The sequence below is a fragment of the Trachypithecus francoisi genome, unplaced genomic scaffold (assembly GCF_009764315.1).
Source record: "Trachypithecus francoisi isolate TF-2019V2 unplaced genomic scaffold, Tfra_2.0 Lachesis_group2, whole genome shotgun sequence".
Taxonomy (NCBI): Eukaryota; Metazoa; Chordata; class Mammalia; order Primates; family Cercopithecidae; genus Trachypithecus; species Trachypithecus francoisi.
In genome coordinates, this window is record NW_022681465.1 from 118349486 (window position 1) to 118371624 (window position 22139).

At 52.4% G+C, this 22139-nt stretch overlaps 1 protein-coding gene across 1 annotated transcript in view; it reads left to right on the forward strand.

Annotated features, from left to right (window-relative positions):
* The window catches only part of FGF18 (fibroblast growth factor 18), a 38176-nt gene extending 24174 nt beyond the window's left edge, over positions 1-14002 (forward strand). The window contains exons 4-5 of the mRNA XM_033180286.1: positions 5206-5312; positions 12918-14002. Coding sequence (XP_033036177.1) covers positions 5206-5312; positions 12918-13184 — 374 coding nt within the window. The 3' untranslated portion in view covers positions 13185-14002. The remainder of the gene's footprint in view (positions 1-5205; positions 5313-12917) is intronic.
* Positions 14003-22139: the final 8137 nt, after the last annotated feature.

Below are 22139 nucleotides of genomic sequence, written 5' to 3' on the forward strand. Positions count from 1 at the left end.
TTGTTTCATGCAGCCTTTTCTCCTCTTGATCAGATCTGAAACCTGCCTTGTCTCTCTCTGGCTGTGGTCGCAGCCCAGCCCTGGGTGGTCCTGAGGGCTTCCCCCTCTCCTGATATCAAAGGTATCTTTCTCAGGGTGACCCTAGGGGCTCCCTCCTTCCTCAAAGTCATTTGGAAGTGGAGCTGAGGGAAGGTGGACATCCCCGCCACTAACTGCTGCCCAAAGAAAGTGGGGCCAGAGAGAAGATCCTCCTGCCTCCTTCACTGTTCACTCACTCGCTCCTCAGGAAAGGGACTGGGGCCTCTGAGAAGTGAGGGCTGGGGTAGACAGGCAAAGTCCGAGACTTCTGGGTCGGACTGCCTGGGCTTGGATCTCAGCTCTATCACTGTGTGACTGTGGGACTTGGTTTTCTCATCTGTAAATTGGGGATAATAACAATAGTTCAAACCTCCTAGGATGGTGGTAAGAATTAAATGAGATAATGCATGTAAGGTAGTTAGGACAATGCCCAACACATCATAAACTCTAAAGAAGTGTCAGTTACTGATACTTACCAGTGTGGTAGAACTGAAAGAGGCCTCAGAGGTTACCTAGATCTGGCCCAGAGAGGGAAAAGGTTTTCTGCTGTGTCACTGAGGCTGGGGATGGGTGGGTGGGAGCCCATGGTTCCTGCAAGTAGCACCGAGAGTCACACCAGGAAGGCGCACAGTGGTGAAGGGCATTGACTGTGAAATCAGACACTGGACTCAGACCTTACCCTGCTCTTCCCAGCCATGTGAGTCAGGCAAGCCACTTCACCTCCCTGAATTTCATTTTCATTAGCCAGTGAATGGTGTTAGTCATCTCCACACCACAAGGCTGTTGATGAGCTTATTAAAACTGGCTTGCTGGTCACTCACTCTGAGCCAGGTGTGGGATAGGCGCTGGAAGTCAGAGTGGTGATAAGACAGTCAGGTTCTTGTCCTCGTGGAGCTTACTTTCTGCTGGGTGGAGACCGACAATAAAAGTAAGAGTTTCGGAGAAGAGCTCTCAGGAAAATGGAGCAGGGGAATGGGGTAGGGCTGGGCTGGGGAGGGTGGTGCCAGCATTAGACATCATGGTCTGGGAAGGCCTCTCTGAGGGGCAATATTTGTGCCACAACCTAGGAGATGAGGAGCCACTCTGGAAGCTCTGGGCAAAGCAGCCTCCAGGCAGAGGAACGGCATGTGCAGGGGCCCTGCGGCAGGAGCATGCTTGGTATGCTAGAGCGGAGCAGCAAGGAAGGGAGGCGGGGCTGGCCCACAGGGGCCAGGCTGTGTGGCCTGTGTCGGTCCCAGTGAAGAGTTTACATGTTCTTCTATGTGGGTTGGGGATCCCTAGGAGGTCTTTAGCAGAGAAGGGACAAAATTAAATTGATATATTTTTTATTTTATTTTTTGAGATGGGGTCTCACTCTGTCGCCCAGGCTGGAGTGCAATGGCATGATCTCTGCTCACTGCAACCTCTGCCTCCTGGGTTCAAGTGATTCTCCTGCCTCAGCCTCCTGAGTAGCTGGGACTACAGGTGTGCACCACCATGCCCGGCTAATTTTTGTATTTTTTTTTTTTTTAGTAGAGATGGGGTTTCATCATGTTGGCCAGGCTGGGTTCGAACTCCTGACCTCAGGTGATCCACCTGCCTCGGCCTCCCAAAGTGCTAGGATTACAGGCATGAGCCACAGCGCCTGGCAAATTTATATTTTGAAAGGATTCCTCTGGCTGCGGTGTGGAGGAGAGGTGGATGGGGGTGAGAATGGCAAGGGGAGGGGGCTGTTGAATTGTGCAGGCTGGAGGGCACAGTGGCCTGGCCGGGGCCGTGAGGAAGTCTGATGAGCAGGGTGAGGTAATGTCATCAACTCCTCTGCCTGGCCTGGTGCAGGCCCCACGAATGGAGCTGTGCCTGAGCCCGGATGAAGTTTTCAGCTCTTGAGAGCAGCATCCTGGGGGCTTGGGTCATGAGAGTGGGTGCGTGATGCTGAGGACCTGGCCTGGGTGGTGTCTCTCTCTTCTCCTTCTCCTGTCTCTCTCTCTGTCTCGTTTTCTCTCTCCCTCTCTCTCTCTCTCTCTCTCTGAGAACTGCTGCTGCTATTACTCCCCAAAGACTTTACATAATTCTGGCCCGGCTCCCTCCTCATGATGTCATGTGCTGAGTGGAGTCTAGGTCACTCCATCGCATGCTGCGGTCGGGGAGAGAACAGACTTCTGGCTCCCCTGGCGTGCCGGCCAGGCGCAGACCCTCCCCATGCTGGGGTGGGGGTGCTGAGGCTTGTTGTGGGGTGGAGGTGCAACCTCTGCCCCAGGCCCTTTGGACAGCCAGGCAAAGGCCAGGGCTTGCTTCCTTTGGTGGTGCTGGCTGGTGAAGGGTGGGGGTTGCGCTGGGAGGCCTGTCCCTCCAGAGCTGGGGGCCTCTCCCCTGGAGCCCAGGCCCCAGTAGAAAGAGGCAGGCAGTCCTGAGGTCAGCCCCTGTTACCAGGTTGATGCTCTGAATCTAAGTTTCCTACACTGTAGAATAGGGACAAAGGCACCCAATCTCATGGGGATGGATGGTTCAGTGCGCTCTAAGGGGAGCACAGCAGGAACTGTTGTGAGGACAGAGGCCCAGGCATATGCTGGGAAGGGCCGAGAGGGAGTCTCCCCCTTGGGCCTACTTGGGGTTGTCTGGGCCCCAGCTCAGTGGCTTTACCTACTTCCTGCATCTCCCATCCCTGCCCCTCTGCTAGACCCCACTTCCTAATCCCAAGGAGAAGGAGAATAGGGTCAAGCTCCTCACCCTTGCACAGGTAGGGAAACTGAGGCTCAGAGTGGGATATGACTTGCTCAAGGTCACACAGCCTAGGATGGCAATGCCAGAAGGAAACTAGACCCGGTGAGCCCCAGCCCAGGCATTTTTTGATGGATTTTACAGTGTGGGATGCCTGCAGCCCTGAAGGATACTGGGAAGTTCAGGTCATAGCTCAAGACCTGGGGAGGGAAGCTCTGCTGCTCCTCCCCCCTTGCAGACACCGCCGATTTCCTTCCACTGTATTTTCGTTTTTCTTTTCTTTTGGGAAAACAGTTTGGTTTTGCAGTTGGTAGGAAAAGTAACATTTATTGAGTTTTCTCTCCCTGACCTCTGAGAACAGAGTGCTAAGCTCTTCACAGCATCATTTTGTATAATCCTCACAATAACTATTGAAGATTATACCCCCATTTTACAGGAGAAGAAACTGAGACCCAGGGTCATACGGTTGGGGCCGTGGATTCATACCCAGATTTGTGCACCCTAAAGCTCTCACCTTTCCCCCTCATCAGAAGCGCCCGAAATTGTCCTGATGCCCCCATAACTCCTCACCCGCTGTGGGGCCTGAGCTTTGCGAAGAGATGGAGAAAGCAAGTTTCAGAGCTGCAGTGATGTTTGGCCCTGGGGAGGGAGTTCACAGACGAAATGACAGGGAGTTTGACTTAAGGGGAACAGGGAGGATCAGGGGCTTGTACCCACCGCCATCTCAGCGTTGGTAAATATCCCTGACTCAGTGTTGACCAGGGCTAGGGGGAGGTGGAGGGAAGAATGTGCCTCCCCTTGTTTCTAGAGTTACTAAATTCTTGTTAGATCTTTAAATTTTATGTAAATTCTTCTTTTTTTCCCTCTTGGAAAGGTGGGTATCGTATTTTAATTAGTAGTGGTGTCAAAGGAGGGCTAGATTAATTATTGGAAATCTCAAGTTCCAGATGGTTTTAATTTTCACAGCAGGGCACCAGGATCTATATTTGTAATTTTTTTTTATTAAAATCATACCTAGTGTATTTTAGGGGCACTGAGGTATACTCTTTGTGGCTCCAAGGATACTGTACTCAGGAATTTGGGGCTATGATTTTTGTTATGGAGAAGCAAGTCCCTTGTCACTGAAATTAAACTTTTGTGGGTGAGGGAGGGGCAGGGGCTAGGAAGCAAGGGGTCAGGAGAAAGAGTGCATGAATTGGGAGGGGGGCGGTCACAGGCAAAGAAAGCAGGTGGTATTGGGGAGTCAGGCACAGGGGTTTAAGACCAGAGAGGACAGACAGCTAAGAGAGGGCGTGTGGCCTACCCAAAGTCACACAGCAGCCTTCTGGGGAGAAAAATGTGGGCTGGAAGAGGGAGAGGAAAATTTGATTTGGATACAGCACACCTAATCAAGGGACAGTCACTCTTTGCCTGCTTGATGTCCTTGTTCAGGCAGGGCTTTGGGGGATCCGCTCTGGACCCCTCATCCTGAGGGAGGCTTTGTGGAGCATGGATGGTGTAGCATGGGGTCTCCCACCCTGGGGGGATCGCAGGGGGAATTGGGTCCTGACTGGAATTTCTGGGCTCCTGGGAGTTAATTACCCTTCAGCTTTGGTGGCCTCCATGGAGGGCAGTGGAATACTCTGCATCCCCTTTTCCAGGGAGCTCGCACCTCACTCCCCGTGCCCTTCCTGCTATGAAGAGCCAGGGTAAAGGTGCCAGGGGGCACTAGCAGGGGCTCCAGATGTTGGCTCTGCAGGAAGGGGCCATAGACCTAACTTTTGGAGGAAATAGCTTGGCGTCCTGAAGGCGGGGGAGGTGTGCATGCACATGCCTGCATCTGTGTCTGTCTGTCCCCTTGGTCCCCTTAGCTACTTCTCTGTGGTTATTTGTATGGCATCTGTCCTGATTTGGGGAATGGGGTTTTTTTTATGATTGTCTGTCTTGCTTTGGGTTTGGGGGATGGAGTTATTTGCACTGCTGCCTGTCCTGCTTGGGATAATGGCCTTTTGGTATGGCTGTCTGTCCTGCTTTGGGAAATGGGTTTTTTGCACGGCTCTTTGTCCTGTTTGGTGCAGTAGAGTTGAGGGGCTGGGGAAGGTGGGTGACGATGGGGAGAAGGGCACACTGGTGTTTAGCCACAAGGGGCAGAACTCCCTTCTGGCTGGAGCCATCTGGATCCCAAGTGGAGCCAAGAGAGGCTGGAGGGAAGGGAACAGGTGATAGGCAGCTTCCGTCTCCCTGCCTGAGGGGCAGGGACTGCTACTTCTCTGACTTCTCTGTGGTTATTTAGGCATCTGTCCTGTGGGACTTGTTAGGCCTCCCCATGCCTGATTTTGGGGGAGTGAGGGACCAAAGATAGGATCAGGGACCATGTCACTGAGCCTTTAGACCAAGCCACTGCCCCTGGTAATAAAATGTGTCTTGTTCTCCTTCTGCCTTTCGAAGCCCAGCTCCTAGTGGAGACAGACACCTTCGGTAGTCAAGTCCGGATCAAGGGCAAGGAGACGGAATTCTACCTGTGCATGAACCGCAAAGGCAAGCTGGTGGGGAAGGTGAGTGACACTTTGGGATTCCTGGGAACTTGGGCTTCCCCTCTGGCAGCTCTGGGAGCTGGAACAATGTGTCTGTGGCACTGTCAGCCCCAAATGGAAAACAGGCCGTGTGTGTGTGTGTGTGTGTGTGTGTGTGTGTGTGTGAGAGAGAGAGACTGTAATCTCTTTCTTTCACCCCACCCCATCCCCCACTTCTCTTCCCTGGGCACTTGAGCTCACCAGGCTGAGGTATCCATGGCTATGACTTACGGTGCACATAGGGCCCTGGTCTCTCCTGCTGGGTGTGGAGCTCTGGCTTGCTTGATAGTGGGAGGATCCTTGAGGGGCTCTGGGGCACCCCGGCTACCTATCCCTGACTCTGGGAGCAAGGAACCAGCAGGCCAAGGGCTGTGACTGCAGCGATCATTTTAACAATCGCCAGGGGCTTATAGCGCCGTCCTGCAGCAGTGGCCTCTAGAACCTGGCTGCCTTGTCAGCGCTGGGCCTCATGGTTCTAGCATTTCAGGAAGATTTTATTACTTTGAAACTTTTATTACTTTATTACTTTGAAGCAAGAGAGCTGCATGTAACAAATTAGGGCGGAGGCAGGGGAGGGTGCAGGTCGGGGGGACCCTCAGGTTGGGGAGACCCACTTGTGTGGAGATCTCAGTCTCCAATGATGCTGCTTCTCAGCACCCCTGTTCGTTTCCTGGATGCACTTGTTTGCAGAAGTCAGGAACTGGCTTCCTCTGGGTGTTCCAATGGAAGGTGTTATCCACAGGAGCTCTATGGTAGGGTCACGTTTTCTGTCCTCTTCTCTCTGCAGGGACTGACTCCCATATCCAGCTTGTGTAACCAGGATTGATGGGGTTCTGCCTGGATAGGTGGAGTGGGGTGGAGGGTAGGCCTGGATTTCAAGGGGGATGGGCTTGTGCTTGGGGACAATGCCCTGGCTGATTATTTGCGGTTCATTACATCTTGTTGGGGATGGGGGAGATGACTTCAGTCTTGCTGAAGCTATGTTTTTGATTTTTTGAATTCCCCAAGTCTTATCCCTCCCCCCTCCCCCATACCCAAGAGGCTAGGGAGGATGTAACAGGCCAGGAATCCCAGTCAGGGCATTGTCGCATTATTTTGTTAATAATTACAGTCATAATAGCCTCTGCTAATTGAGCACCGACTTTCTGCCTGGCACTGAACTGAAACGCTTCCAGTGAATCCCAGGAGGCTGCCACCGCTACCATCCCCATTCCACAGATGAGGAAGCCGAGGCTCGGCCACGCCCGGGCACTTGTCCCAGGTCCCACACTAGAGCTCGGCGGGATTCAAAGCCTGGTTTGGAAGGAAAGGATTCCAGCCGCACTGCCCACACCAACTGAGGCTTCTCAAACAGCAAAATAATAGTAATCCACAGAGCGCGGCTCCGGGATGCCGAGGAGTGGTTTTAATTAGTGATTCACTTTCCGCCGTTGCAAAGCCGGCCGGCCGGCGAGGGGGGTCGGGGCCGGGGCCGCGGACTGGGGCGCGGGCGCCGGGTCCCCCTGGCCTGGCCGGTCCCCCTGGCCTGGCCGGTCGTTTCCTGTGGCGGCGCGGCCCAGCCCCGCGTCAGGCGCTTTGTTCTCCTGCCCGCCTGGGCCGCCTCCCAGGCCCAACCTGCTTTGAGTTTTCGGCTCGTTTTTCTTTCTCGCCCAGGAGGGGCCAGCGGCACCAGCCAGTGCCCGTGCCCACGCCGCGGCCCGCCCTCGCCGTCTGCGCGCGGTTCCCGGCATCCTGACCCCAGGAGGGCCACGCGGGGGTCAAAAGAGCAGCCCCGTCCCCTCGGGCCGCCCCCCCACCCCGCCGCCGGCCGCCTCCCGCCCGCGGGCTAGCCGCTGAGTCACCGCTTCCACAGGAGCCGGCTCCGATTTCCTGCCCCCTCGCCCTCTCTCCCGTCATTAATATTGGTGACGGTTCAGCTGGCGCGGCGCGCCCTGGCGCAGCGGAGGGAGGCCGGGCCCCGGCCCCCGGCGCCTCCCCCGCTCCCGCCCCGGCCTCCACGCCCGCCCCCATCCCTTGCCAGCCTCCTGTCTTCTGGGCCCACCCGGGGGACTTGAGGACGCCCCCAAATCCACCTGTCCAGGCTTGACCTCTGCCCCGCCCAGCGCCCCCTCACTCTCTGGCCCCGGAGGTGGGAATCTGGCTCCTGGGCTGCGGTCCTCGCCACAGCCTCCCTGCCCGGTCGGGCCTCAGGTCCTGGGAGTCCCCTCCTGTCCTAACCCCTGCCACGGCCCCTGTTGTGGCCTCCTACCATCCCGGAAATCGTTGCCCCAGTCCCTGGTGTGTGGCCTCTGCACCTCCAGGCCTTTCCCCGCTGCCCACCTTCGGCTTTCTACAGCACATGTGGCCTTGGAGGGCAGCACATGGCCTGCCCTCCACCCCCACCCAGCTCCAAACCCATCCATGGGTCCTCCCACCTTGCTATGGGACGCGGAAGGCCCTGGGGAGCCTCCCCGGGCACATGGATTCCTTATGCTCCAGATGCGTGGCACTGAACACCACTGCTCCAGGGACGGGGTCTTTGGGCCCTCTGCCGGGCCTGCCCTTCCCTCTGTCCACTTGCCCAGAGTCCTGGCTGGTCATTCCCGGACCCCTCTGTCAGCCCACCCACCCCGGAGCCCCACAGGCCCTCGCGCAGCCCCTTGTTGCCTGTCTGCTGACCTGGGTTATCACTGTTTGTCTTTGTCCCTGCATCCTCTGTCACACTGGGAGCTCCCTGAGGGCCGATTCTGCATCCATTCATTTGAGATCTGTGTACCTGGCCAAAGGGCTCTGGGGGCACCAAAGAAAATTAGAAACATGTTTCCTGCTGTCTGTGGATTGACTTTTAAGCTACAGCCTGAATTATCCACATCAACCCAAGGGAGTCTAAGCCCCCTGGACTTGCTGAGCCTCAGCGTCCTCATCTGTAAAATGGGAGTGATCATCCAGGCACTTAGTAGGCAAGTAGGCACTTGCTAAGTGTTAGTCCCTTTCCCTTTGGAGCCGGGTCACAAGGTCACTTCTTCACCTGTGGGAATGCCTGGTCTCAGCTCCAGTGCCGACTCCTTTGGAGTGGCTCAATGGGACAGCTTCCTTGGGCCATCTGTGTGCCAACCCTGCACATCTCTGGCCACAGCAAGGGTCCCTGCATCAAGCCCTTGACAGAGCTTTCCAGAGGTTGCAGGCCCTTGCTGGAGTTCCTCTTTCTGCTGCATTGTACTAATCAGATGCCAAAGCTCTGTCCCGGCCGCTGCATGCTCAGGCGGCCCCCCTTCTCCTTGCTACCCCTCTGGAACCCATGTCACCTGGCCCAGGAGGTGGCTCTTCCTTTCATGTGGTAAACAGTGGTTGAGTGTCTAGCATGATGTGCTAGGCATTTTTTTTTCCCATCTCTGGAGATGCAACCCAGGTTGTATTTTTCTCATCTGCCACCACCTGTTGCGATCACTGATGAGTCCTTTTTGGGGCAACATAGAGCCACAGACCTTTTCAGGTCAGGGGAGTGCTCTGCCCACCAGCACACCTTCGTTAAGATGACTTTGGTTGCAAATGGCTGAAACTTAATCTAAAATGCCTTAAGCAAAAAGGGAATATGGGGCTTATATAGCAAACAACAACAACAACAACAAACAGCAGTCCGGGGGGTAGTTCTAGTTTCAGGTAAGATTGGATCTAGGGGCCAGAGGAGGTCATCAGGATTCCATCTTCAGATCAAATCGAAGGACTAGGGCTCCAGTTTGGGTTGCGAGAGGTTGGAGGTGGTAGTAGGAAAGAGATCAAGTTCTGCTACATCATCAGGGTTCTGGGATGGAATATTCACTTACTCTCTACATACTGATGCTTCTGCCTTGCCTGAACTAATTGTGTCAGAGTTTCCGGGGGCCGGGCCCAAGCATAGGTGTTTTTGGAATTTCTGCTATGGTGAGCAGGGTCATAGAGGTAGCCAGGGGCAGAGGCAAGTGTCTAGCCCAGGTGTAGCGTGCTGTTAGGTGCTTATCCATTTTTGCCTGAGGTCGTGGAGGGGAACTTGTGATCATCATAGCCCCAGGGCTGGTTCCCAAGATTTGTGAATTTCAGCCAAAGCCATTCAACCCTTTTAAGTGAACCCAGGCATGCACTGAGCCTGTGTATCTGGCACTGGGTAGCTCCTTGTACATCCAAAACCTCGCTTTGTGCCAATGGTGGCTATGTAGGCCTGGGGGAGGTGAGATGTTTTGATGGGCAGCACCTGCTCCTCGCCACCCTTTCCCGTTGCGGACCTCTCTGGAACTGGGCAGAGGAGAAGTGAGCTGCAGTGGCTAGGGCAAGTTCAAATCCCAGCTCTGCCACTTACAAGCTCCATGACCTTGGGCAAACCAATTTGCTTCTGAGCTCTGCTTTCTTCTACCAAGCAGAGTCGAAGAAGAGGATGAAATGCAGCAATGGAAGTAGCAATGTTTGGCCTGTAGTTGGCAATCAATAAATGGTTAATGAATGAGTAGGGAGACCAAGTGGGCTAGACAATTTCTAGGGCTCAGCTTGCTTTGTCTCCCTAATCAGTGTGTCCCAGGAGGGACCTCTCATAGCTTATGATTGTCTCTGGGACATTGACAACAGATCCAGGAGGGAGAGTCTGTTTTCTTCAGGAGGAAACCCCTTTCATGTATCATCCCACCGTTTCCATCCTCACGAAAATACGTTCAACCCCAAATGCTCGGGGCACCTCTGTCTTGAGCTAAGGCCTGTGCTCAGCAACAAGAGAACTGAGAAGCAGCCCTGACCTCAGCAGGCACTTGGGCTAATGCAGAGGCCAGCAGATATGGAATTTCTCTGTTGGGGTGTGGGGAGAAGGAATAGGGTTCAGAAGATGGAGTATGTGAGCCCAGTAAGACTTGACACTTGAATGGAGTCTTGAATGAGGAAGAGGAATTGCCCAGGGAGATAAAGGGCAGTCCTGGAAGGCTTCCCATAGGAGGCAGTTTTTGAGCTGAGCCTGGAGAGATGAAAGCCATTTTCCAGGCAGTGGCAGGTATTCTAGGATGGGGAAACATCATAGTGTAGCCTTTAGTCTGTTTGCTCCTACTCTTTGGTTGAGACCAGGCAAAGAACCTGGATTCAGGTTGGACAGGCAGCATCCAGAATTTTCCATGGGGTACCCAGAGCCCAGGGACTACTCCTCTCCACCTGCCTTGCATGCTTACCCTGGCTTTCCTCACAATAGATCTTTGCTGCTCACGCCACCCATAGTGTCCTCTGGGTCCCACGTTTGTGTCCCAGGCCTGCCCCTGCCTGTTCTGCAGCCTCCTCGAAAGATCTCATCCTCCAGAGAGTGTTTTCTTACGCTGCCTGTCCCTTTCTGCAAAGTTCAGCACTTTGTCTGGAGGGCCCAAGCTTGCCCTCTGCTCAAAGGTGAACGTTCCTGGAAGCTCCAGCCTGTTTTCCACTTCAAACAAAAGGCTGGAACTTGCACTTCAGTCTCCACATACAGCCAGACCGCTGGGCTTCCAGCTTGGCTGGGCATCCGTCCGTAACGAGGAGTGGGCCCGGCCTAAATTTGGAGATGTTAGTTGGAAACTCGAGTGCTGCTAATTCAGGCCTTCCAACTTTGTGTGTTTCCCACTCTTCCCCATCGAGCAATTCGGCTGTCTCAGAGAGGAGACTAAAACCCTGCCTCCCCACCACCCCCTGTCCAGATCAGATCCAAGAGAGCCCTGTCAGGAACAACTGCCCTTCAGGAATAATCTAGCAAGCTACTACTGTGTGTCAGATTCGTTTTTTGCATCACTCCTACAGTGTCTCTATGATGCAGAAGTCATTGTTCCCATTAGGTAGATGAGGAATTTGAGGTTTACAGAGTGGGACTGACTGGCCTGAGGTTATGCAAGGGAAGTGTTAGAGGTCGTTTGTTTTCTGACTCCAGATCTGGTGCTCCTTGCCCAGCATACCCAGACTCCCAAGGGATTTCACACATCGGCCCAGGAGCCTGAGATCCCACAACTGATGGCACAGTTTGGACTTTGGCCATGTGAAATCTCTTGTTATTGGAGGCCCCCACCTTACTTCATACCAAGTATTAAAATGCACCACATCCCACATGGCATGTAATTTATGTTTAACTAGATCACAGTGGAGCTGAGTTATAGCTGAGTTGCTGATTTAATGTCAGGTTTTATGCAAATCTATCAGGACTCATTTCTGTTGTACGCGATAGAACACAGTATCATCACCTGGTTTAAAGGAAACGAGCCATTATTGGCTCACATAACCGTGAGGTAACTTGAGCTTCAGACGTGGCTGGATCTAGAGCCCAAATGATGCCACCTAGAGCCCAAATGATGTGACCAGTATGTAGTTTCTCTTCTTCTCCCCTCCTTGGCTTTGCTTTATCTGTGTTGGCTTCACTGTCAGACAGGATCTGCCCCCATGGTGATAAAGTGGCTGCCTCTGCTTCAGCCTTACAAACTCCTCCAGTTTAAATCCATCTATGTTTGGGGTTGCCTAGAAAAGGTCTCAAGGAACACTCTGATTGGATGGCTTGGGTCACTTGCTCACCTGTGAGCCAATCACTGAGGCCAAAGGGAAAATAGTGTCTGGATATCTTGCTCTGATAGGGATGAGGTGGAGCCCCTGGGCTATGAGGGTGGAGAGTGGGGAAGAAGGAATAGATTTCTTTCTTTCTTTTTTGGAGATGGAGTTTCGCTCTTATTGCCTAGGCTGGAGTGCAATGGCGCAATCTCGGCTCACCGCAACCTCTACCTCCTGGGTTCAAGAGATTCTCCTGCCTCAGCCTCCCGAGTAGCTGGGATTACAGGCATGCGCCACCACGCCCAGCTAATTTTTGTATTTTTAGTAGAGACAGGATTTCTTCATGTTGGTCAGGCTGGTCTCAAACTCCTGACCTCAGGTGATCCACCCGCCTCGGCCTCCCAAAGTGCTGGGATTACAGGCGTGAGCCACCGCACCTAGCCAGGAATAGATTTCTGAATGACAGTGGGAGTCTGTTACCTAATTGGAGGGTGGGGGAAAGATGCAGGAGCCAGTAACAAAAGTTTACTCCACACATCCAGGAAGTGAAGGCTCTTTCTCCTGTGCTGCCCCAGCCACAGCCTTCTGCCCATGCCCCTTGTACCTACTGTCCCCTTTCTCGCCTCCTAACAAAGAGTCTTCACTTGGCCAAACTAGAGTCAGGCTCTTGAACCTTCTCTTAGGCCCATCTGTGCACTTCTTTGTAAAATCCAGTTTTAGCAAGAGCCCTGATCAGTCATTTTAGCAAGAACCCCCCACTCTTGATATATGATCAGGGTCCTCATCCTCCTCCATCACCCAGGTGATGTCTGGTCACCCTGGCTTGTCCTCAGCAAAAACCCTGTTAGGTGGCTTTAGCCAGAATCCCCCACACCCTCGATGTTTTCTCTTAGTCATTTTCCACTCTGCTCCTTGGTTATAAACCCCCACCTGCCTGTGCTGTATTCAGAGTTGAGTTCAATCTCTCTCCCTCTCTGCAAAACCTCCTTACAGTTGTCCCTACAACGATCGCAATGGTCCTGAAAAAAACCTTCCTCACTGTGCTTTAGCGAGCATCGCTGAGTCATTGTTTTTTCTTGAATACTCCCCCTCTCTCCCCTGCAGCCCGATGGCACCAGCAAGGAGTGTGTGTTCATCGAGAAGGTTCTGGAGAACAACTACACGGCCCTGATGTCGGCGAAGTACTCCGGCTGGTACGTGGGCTTCACCAAGAAGGGGCGGCCGCGGAAGGGTCCCAAGACCCGGGAGAACCAGCAGGACGTGCATTTCATGAAGCGCTACCCCAAGGGGCAGCCGGAGCTTCAGAAGCCCTTCAAGTACACGACGGTGACCAAGAGGTCCCGTCGGATCCGGCCCACACACCCCGCCTAGGCCACCCCGCCGCGGCCCCTCAGGTCGCCCTGGCCACACTCACACTCCCAGAGAACTGCATCAGAGGAATATTTTTACATGAAAAATAAGGAAGAAGCTCTATTTTTGTACATTGTGTTTAAAAGAAGACAAAACTGAACCAAAACTCTTGGGGGGAGGGGTGATAAGGATTTTATTGTTGACTTGAAACCCCCCGATGGCAAAAGACTCATGCAAAGGGACTGTAGTCAACCCACAGGTGCTTGTCTCTCTCTAGGAACAGACAACTCTAAACTCGTCCCCAGAGGAGGACTTGAATGAGGAAACCGACACTTCGAGAAACCAAAGTCCTTTTTCCCAAAGGTTCTGAAAGGAAAAAAAACAAAAAGAAAAACAAAGAGAAAGTAGTACTCTGCCCACCAACAAACTCCCCCGAATTTTCCCAGTCCTCTATCCCTGCCCCAAACTCCAACAAAAATCGCTCTCTGGTTTGCAGTCATTTATTTATTGTCCGCTGCAAGCTGCCCCGAGACACCGCGCAGGGAAGGCGTGCCCCTGGGAATTCTCCGCGCCTCGACCTCCCGACGACAGACGCCTCGTCCAATCATGGTGACCCTGCCTTGCTCGCAGTTCTGGAGGATGCTGCTATCGACCTTCCGTGACTCACGTGACCTAGTACACCAATGATAAGGGAATATTTTAAAACCAGCTATATTATATATATATATATATATATATATATATAAGCTATTTATTTCACCTCTCTGTATATTGCAGTTTCATGAACCAAGTATTACTGCCTCAACAATTAAAAACAACAGACAAATTATTTAAAAAAACCATGAGGCGAGTGGTGGCTGGTGGCAGGGCGGGCGCAGGGTGGCCTCTGTGTCTCATGCTTTCTGGTCGATCTGTGGTCTTTGCACTGAGAGCTAGGGCCTTGCACATTCATTCATTCATTCATTCTTTGAATTCAACATTACTCTACACCAGGCACTGAGAAGGCAGCCTTAGAACAGATGGGAATCCTTGCTTTCAGGAAGATTCCATTCTAATGGGTCATTGATTCAGTGGCCGCTTTGGTCATTTGTTCATATGCATTAACTCATACCTCTCGTGTGCCAAGGCTCGATTCCAGACCCTGGGGATTTATCAAAGAATGTGGGAAAAAATCCCGGCCCTCAGGGAACTTCACTTCTAGTAATTCATTGATTCATTGCTTAATTCACTCATTTATTGATGGATTCATCCATTCAATATATATTTCTTAGACACTTACTAAGTGCCGGGCACTCTTCTAGGTACTGGAAATTCATCAAAGAATAAAACAGACAAGAAATCATGCCTCTCAGAGCTTGAGTCTAGGGATTAATTGATTGAGTCACTTGTGTCTTCCACATCAGTGTTTTGCCAGGCACAGGCTGAACAAGGGAATATGGTGGGAAGATCTAGGTCAGTTTGGGACCTGGCGTGTCTCTCCTCAAACTCCCATGGGCTGGAGCTTGAGGAATCTGGTGATGTTACCTTCCAAGAACCCATCCTTCAAGGTCTTATTTCCCAGGGCCTGTCCCAGGATGTCAGGGAGAGGCCAGGTTAGTCTCGGGATTGAGGCAGATTGAAGGTTAGTGAGTCCTCTGCCCTGAGATTTGGGCTGTGTGAGCAGTCGGGCTTAGAGTGGGGGACTGTTTCTGTTTTTTCCCCTCTCCAGGGCCTCCAACCTAAGTGTCTTCGTGGGGGAAACCATATATTCTTGGTGGGGCAGGAGATAGCCTGAGGCAGAAGACACCTCTGCTGCTGGGGTCCTGTGGCTGTCACCTGCCTCCTTTGAAAACTCCCCCTCCAGGGCTGGTCAGGAGAGGTCCCCATGAGACCCTAAGGAGAGGTGGGGGCAGAGGCAGGGGAAGGGGTAGAAATGCCTGCCCTGCAGGTTCCTAGCCGGGGTTGGCTTTCCACTTCTTCCGAGCATAGCTCATGGTCTTGCCTGGCTCTCTGCATCATGAAGCCTTACCCCTGCACCCCTGGGCCCTGTCCCACATGTCTGTGTCTCGCCCTCCTGCCCGTCACAGCACATTTCTGTAGAGTTTTGTGAAGCTCTTTAGCTGCACATCTCATGGTGTTCTCAGGATGCCATTATTATCCCCATTTTACAGATGAGGAGAACTGAGGCTCAATAACATGACGCCACTTCTCCAAGATCACAGAATGAGAAAGCAGAAGTGGGTGGGCCTGTGTCCAAATCTTAACCTCTCCGGGATGGCGACGGCTGCCACTTGGAAAGTGTCTAACATCGTCGGAACCCCTGCTGGGGGCTTCAGTAGGTGCGCTACCTGGGTATCCATCAGACAACTCTGTGTAGGAGGTGGGTATCCCTGCATGAGAGGTGGGCACCCCTTCTTCCACACTGGACAGAGACTCCAAGAGAGTATCAGCCTGCCCCAGGCCTCACAGTGAACAGGCGACAGCCTGAGACTCTGGCTGATAATCACAGTGATTCACGTTGTCATTGATGGAGCACCTGTTACATGTCAGCTGCGTTCACTCTTCCTTATCGTTTTATTTAATGGAAACAATAATCCTAAGAGATGGGTGTTTGCTAGAAAATTGTGGAGCCAGAATGCAGGCAGTCATCTGCTCATTCATCCAAAAAAGACTTGTTGACTTTACGCTGTGCCTGACACCGTCCCAGGGGCTGGAGATACAGCAGTGAACTGCACGGAGCCCTCCCTGGTCCTCATGGGGCTTCCATTCTATTAGGGAAGGTCAATAATAAAGCAAATAGATACAAAATATAACGCCAGGGAGTGGCAAATCATAAGAAAAAAATAAAACATGGTGAGGGCATAGAGGATGATATTTTAGATGGGGTAGTCAGGGAGGCTTCTGGAGGGGGGATATTTGAGCAGGAAGGAAGCGAGGGAAGCATGTTCCACAGCGTACCACAGCCTGGAGGGCTGTCTCGCGATGAAGAGGGGCCAGAACGGCTGGAGCAGAGTGGGTGGGGTTGAGGGGAGGGGGCAGATCACGATCACGACCTGAGCTTTTACTTGGAGATGAGGAGCCACACATGATGGGCCTTACACCTAAAGGGACTGCTCTGGCTATGGTGTGGAGGAGACTGGGCAGCACCTAGCCCGGCTGCACAGCGCCATAGCCTGGGCTCTCACTCTGACCCGACGCTGCCTCCTGCCGCTGGCTTTGATGCGCCCCTGCCCCCAGCACAGCCCAGGCCTCTGTCCTAGGTCTGCAGGCTGCTCGCACCTCCTGCACCAAAAACCTTGCCTTTGCTCCATCCCTGGGGGCAATGGGACCAGCGTTCTTTCCTTGTCCTGCCTTTTAGCATCCCTGACATTGGAAGATGTGGGCCCAGCTTTTGTTTCCTCTAGACAGAACTTTCTGGACATTTCCTGAGCTGTGAATATGTTGATGATAAGCACAGTGGTCTGGGTCCCAGCCACGGATGCTGTCTCCTTAGGCACACTTGCTTGAGGCAGGAGGCTGGCGAGGGTTGCCATAGTCCAGCTGGGTAGGAACCCCAGGGATAACAGCTATGACTTTTGGAACATCTACTGTGTACCAAGCACAATCCTACTGGGCCCACCCCACCAACCTTTGAGGTGGGCATTTTTAACCCCACTTTATAGAGCAGGCTCAGAGAGGCAGAGTCACTTGCTTGAAGTCACACACCTAATACATAGAGGAGCTGGGGTTTAAACCCAGGCCCTTCTGTCTCTAGAGCTCTAACTTGATCCAAGTCCAGATGCTTGGAACTCTTGGCATCTGTCCAGGTTCCCGTCTTTTTCCCTTGACCCCCTGATTCTGCCTTGGCATCCATCATTTCCCAACCCACCAGAGAGCGGAGGCAGGCATAGACCACATTCCCAGGTGCCGACGGCAGCCCTTCTCCCACCCTCCACACCCTCCCCAGGATGTTTCTGTCAAGGGGACCACAGAGACATGGGACCTGGAGTGCTTCAGTTTGCCTTTGATGTGGCCACTTTGCCAGCTGTGTGACCTTGGGCAAGGCATGTCTTTTCTGTGAATGGCGTCTCTCATCATCCCAGTCGATTCTACCTTGTGGGGCTAATGTAATGCTCCAGAGAGAGCAGAGCAAACACCTGGGGACGATTCCTGCCCCAGAAGAGGGGAGAGGACCCAGGCAGGGGGCTTTATCCTCTCAGGCTTCTCTCTCCATCTCATTGCTTTAGAGAGGAGGGAGCTGAGACCCAGAGAGAGGAAACAATTTCCTATAGGTCCCCCAGTGAGTTAATGACAGAGCCCACTAGATGACCAATTCATAGGAATGATAGTGGGTGGGGTGAGTCGGGGCCCCTTCAGTGGCCAGCCAGGCCCTTCTTCTCATCCTTCCCAAATTTGCAGCAGAGAGCAGTGGGGAGAGGCCCTCACCATCCACCCCGCCAGCCCTATAATGGTGCAGGAGGTGAGTGAAGATTGAACCTTGCCCTAGCATTCAAGGGGCAGGCAGGCAAGTATGGTGGCAAAGGGCCCCTGAATCTGGGACAGAAGTGGATTTGGGGACAAGGGCACTCTCCCCACCTCCCCTACCCTGTGCATTGTTTGGACCCAGAGTCCTCTCCCTCTGGCCACCCCTTGCCCTCCTGCTTTATACCCCCCTTGATGTGCACACATCCAGCTTCTAGTGCATGGTTCCTGGGGCAGAGGAAGCTCTTCGCTCTCTTTTCTTTTCCTTTTTTTTTTTTTTTTTGAGACGGAGTCTCGCTCTGTAGCCCAGGCTGGCGTGCAGTGGCACGATCTTGGCTCACTGCAATCTCTGCCTCCTGGGTTTAAGCGATTCTCCTGCCTCAGTCTACCGAGTAGCTGGGACTACAGGCGCATGCCGCCACGCCCAGCTAATTTTTGTATTTTTAGTACAGATGGGGTTTCACCATGTTGGCCAGCATGGCCTCCATCTCTTTACCTCGTGATCCGCCCACCTCGGCCTCCCAAAGTGCTGGGATTCCAGGCGTGAGCCGCCGCGCTTGGCCAGCTCTTGCTCTCTTAGTTGTTACTCTGATCTCATTTGATTGACACAAGAACCTAGCAAGATAGATGTTAGGATGTAAATTTTGGAGATGGGAAAACTGAGGCCCTTAGAGAATGTAATTGTCCCAGGTTCCACGGTAGAAAGTGACTGAGCTGAGATTTGAGCCCAGACCTCCCTGTTTCCATTTTCCACCTTCCCAGCGTTCTTCTCTATCCCTGTCTTTGCTGGGGGTGGAGTGGGGGAATAAAGCTCCAAAACTGAGGGCCAGAGAAGCAAGTGGCCCTACCAGGGTGGGTGGGGAGGGCCTTTCCCATGACAAGTGGGAGAGGCTGTGTTTTGGGAGTATACTGCCAGTGCCAGCCAGGTGAGTTGCAGGTGTGGGAAGGCACAGCCCCAGGCTGTCTGCAGGATGTTGAGGGGATGCCCTCCTGCCTGCCTGCCCAGCTGGAGCCTAACAAGGCCAGGCTGGGATGGCCCCGGGCTTGAAAGCCCCATAAATGGGGCAGAACCCTCCCTCCCCAGCAGCAGGACTGGGGCTCCCAAAGAACAATAGTGAATTAGGTGCTAAAGATGTGAAGGCTGCTCCCCGACCATGCAATTAGCTTGCAAGTCTGTTACAAACATTAGGCAGTCGAATTGGGGACCAGATGGTGGCAAGGCTCACCCTTGCTGTCCCAAGACGGCCTGGCTTCCTGGCTGAGGTTTCCAGCTCTGGCAAGGAGGGAAGGCGGCAGGTAGCCCCGGTGTGTGAACCCCTGCAGAGCAAGCAGCCATTCATCAAGCATTCCCTCCCCTCCCCGGGGCAGCTTCACGACCCAATTAGCACTTGCTAGAATTTCTGCCCTGCTCTTCAGTCTCCCAGGCTGACCGCGCTGCAGCTGCAGGCCCCGTGTCATCCACCCTCTGGGGTGGGTTGGAGGTGCAGCCGATTTAAAAAGACTGTCACAGACCTCAGTCTCTTTCCAGTACCAGCTTGGCGGGGGCCTTCTCCCAATTCTCTCACTTAATTCCCACCACAATCTTCCTGGATATTTATTTTTAATCTGTTTCCTACCGATGAGGAAACTGGCAAACAGAAGGGAGGTCACTTGCTCAAGGCCATCTGTGTGACTCCCCATATCCTGCATGTGACTATTATGACATGGAACAGCGCCCCACCAATCCCCACACCCAGGAGTTGGTGTGACTCCTGTCTTACATAAGGACGGAAGATCCAAGAGGCAAGGTGACTTGCTCAAAGTCACAGTTATTAAGTGGTGAAGCCATGTCTACCAGGTTCCAGAACCTGCTTCTTCTCCCCTTCTGCACCTTCACGCCTGTTCCTGTACTATTCAGGATTCTTTTGGCTGCAAGTGATAGAAACACATGAAAACCGACTTGAACCAATAAGGACATTTATTGGCTTATGGAACAGAAAAGTGCACAGTCCTCTGGCTTCAGGCAAAGCTGGATCCAGGTGCTCACTCTCCTCTCCTTGCTTTCTGCTGTGTTGGCTTTATCCTCAGGAAGGTTTTCCCTGTGTTCTAGGCTTACTAATAACTTCAGCAGAAAGAGAACATATCTTTCCCGAGGCTCCAGTAAAAGTCCCCGGGTGGACTCTGGCTTAACCCTCTCTCTTGAGTACTCTTACATCAGTCACTGGGATGAGGGAGACAGAATAGTTTAATTGTCCAGGCCTAGGACATGGGCCAGTCCCTGGAGCCAGGCTGAGGAAGGGATAAGCCAATTTTACCCAACTATAAGGTCTGAAAGTGGGAGCGGGTGGCTTCCCCAAGGAATATGGAAGTGTTGTTACTGGAAGAAGGGGTGATTACAAAAGCAAGACAGGTCTATACCAGAGGTTCTCACTCGAATGTGCATCAGTCCCCAGGAGAGCTCGTGAACACACAGATTGCGGGGGCCCACCCCTACAGCTTCTGCTTAAATATCTAGGGTAGACCCGAGAATTTGCATTTCTAGCGAGTTCTCAAGAGATCCTGATGTTGCTGGTCTGGGGCCACATTTTGGGAACCACTGTTCTGCGCCCTTCTTTTACACGCATGCTCCCGCCTTCTTTGTACAGTATCGCCATACAAGGGTGTGTTCTAGTCCCAGACCAAGAGGCACATGGATACTGTCATCTTAGGGAATCCGTGTACATATTCCAAGAGCTCCTTCCTAACCCATCTGCTGCAGAACACCCCTCTGACTGCATGTGTTTCCTCTTCCCACCCACTTTACACAATACTCTGCTGCATTTTACAGTGGAAAGGTACACCTCTTACTGGCCCCGCATTTCACTGTGTGTGTTCCCTGGGGGGTAGAAAACTCCAGACTATGGAATACAGGGCCCATCTCGGTGTGGGGAGCTCCCTTGAATCCTGGTGCCACGCATTCATGGTAAGGAAGGGCTCAGGGCAAAATGCAGCCCCTGTTTTGGCCCGTGTTGAGCTACTCTGAATTCAGGTATATCGTACAGTCAGATGGGAGGAGTATTGACAGTTTTTCTTGAGTTACCATGTATCTTTCATTCCCCAGATATTGTCCTGGAATGCGTTCAGTATTCACTACTAAGGGAGGGTCTTATGATAGCAAGAGAAATATTGGCAGTAGGAGTAACTCATTCAGGGACACAAACCCATGGCTACGTTCCATGCTGTCTCTCTCTCTCTCTCTGACTCTCTCATCCATCCGTCCATCAGTCTATCATCCATCCATCCATCAATCTATCTGTCCATCCACCTACCTACCTACCTACCTGCGGACCAACAAAATCATCTCAGAATCACAATGTTTAAGATTTGGAGACAGCATGCTGGGAACAAGGAATGCCTGGAGCATTTTCTTATCCATCCCTTCCTTGCTTTATATCTCTGTAAAGTATTTTGTCCAATTCTAAAGAGAAGGAGTTAAAATGTTTCAAACTTGCTGTCTACTGGTCATTTTTGAGTAAATGATCCTGTCTTGGAGGGAAGTTTGTGTGTTTTGTTTTTTGTTTTTTGTTTTTTTTTGACAGAGCCTTGCTCTATTGCCCAGGCTGGAGTGCAATGGTGCCATGGTGCAATCTCTGTTCAGTGCATCCTCTGCCTCCCAGGTTCAAGCGAGTCCCCCTCCTCAGCTTCTCAAGTAGCTGGGTTTACAGGCGTGCATCAGCACACTTGGCTAATTTTTGTATTTTTAGTGCAGGTAGGGTTTTGCCATGTTGGTCAGGCTGGTCTCAAACTCCTGACCTCAGGTGACCTGCTGCCTCAACCTCCCAAAGTGCTGGAATCACAGACATGAGCCACCGTGCCTAGCTGAAGTTTGTGTTTTGTATTTTCTTGAACATTTATTCTGATTTGTGAGGGGGATAACTTATGCAAAAAGATTACTGGCTACTATAAATCCACATTCACTTTTTAAAAACTTGGGTGTAACTCTTATTTTCTCTCACTCATCACTGCTCATATATTCATTCTCAGTGAATATTTATTTGATTTAGATGAACTTAATTGAGTATGAGATGGATTCTACTAAAATACACAGTTTCTTTTCTTTTCTTTTTTTTTTTTGAGACGGAGTCTCGCTCTGTCGCCCGGACTGGAGTGCAGTGGCCGGATCTCAGCTCACTGCAAGCTCCGCCTCCCGCGTTTACGCCATTCTTCTGCCTCAGCCTCCCGAGTAGCTGGGACTACAGGCGTCGGCCACCTCGCCCGGCTAGTTTTTTGTGTTTTTTTTAGTAGAGACGGGGTTTCACTGTGTTAGCCAGGATGGTCTCGATCTCCTGACCTCGTGATCCGCCCGTCTCGGCCTCTCAAAGTGCTGGGATTACAGGCTTGAGCCACCGCGCCCAGCCTAAAATACACAGTTTTCAAAATTATTTAAGGGAGTTCATGAGTAAAAAGTGTGAAGAGCCCACTCTAGTCGAATCCACACTTCGATGGTCTACATGCACACATAGATGCACAGCATCAACCTAGAAAACATTCTCCTGGGCCCTGGCAGTACAGAGGTGC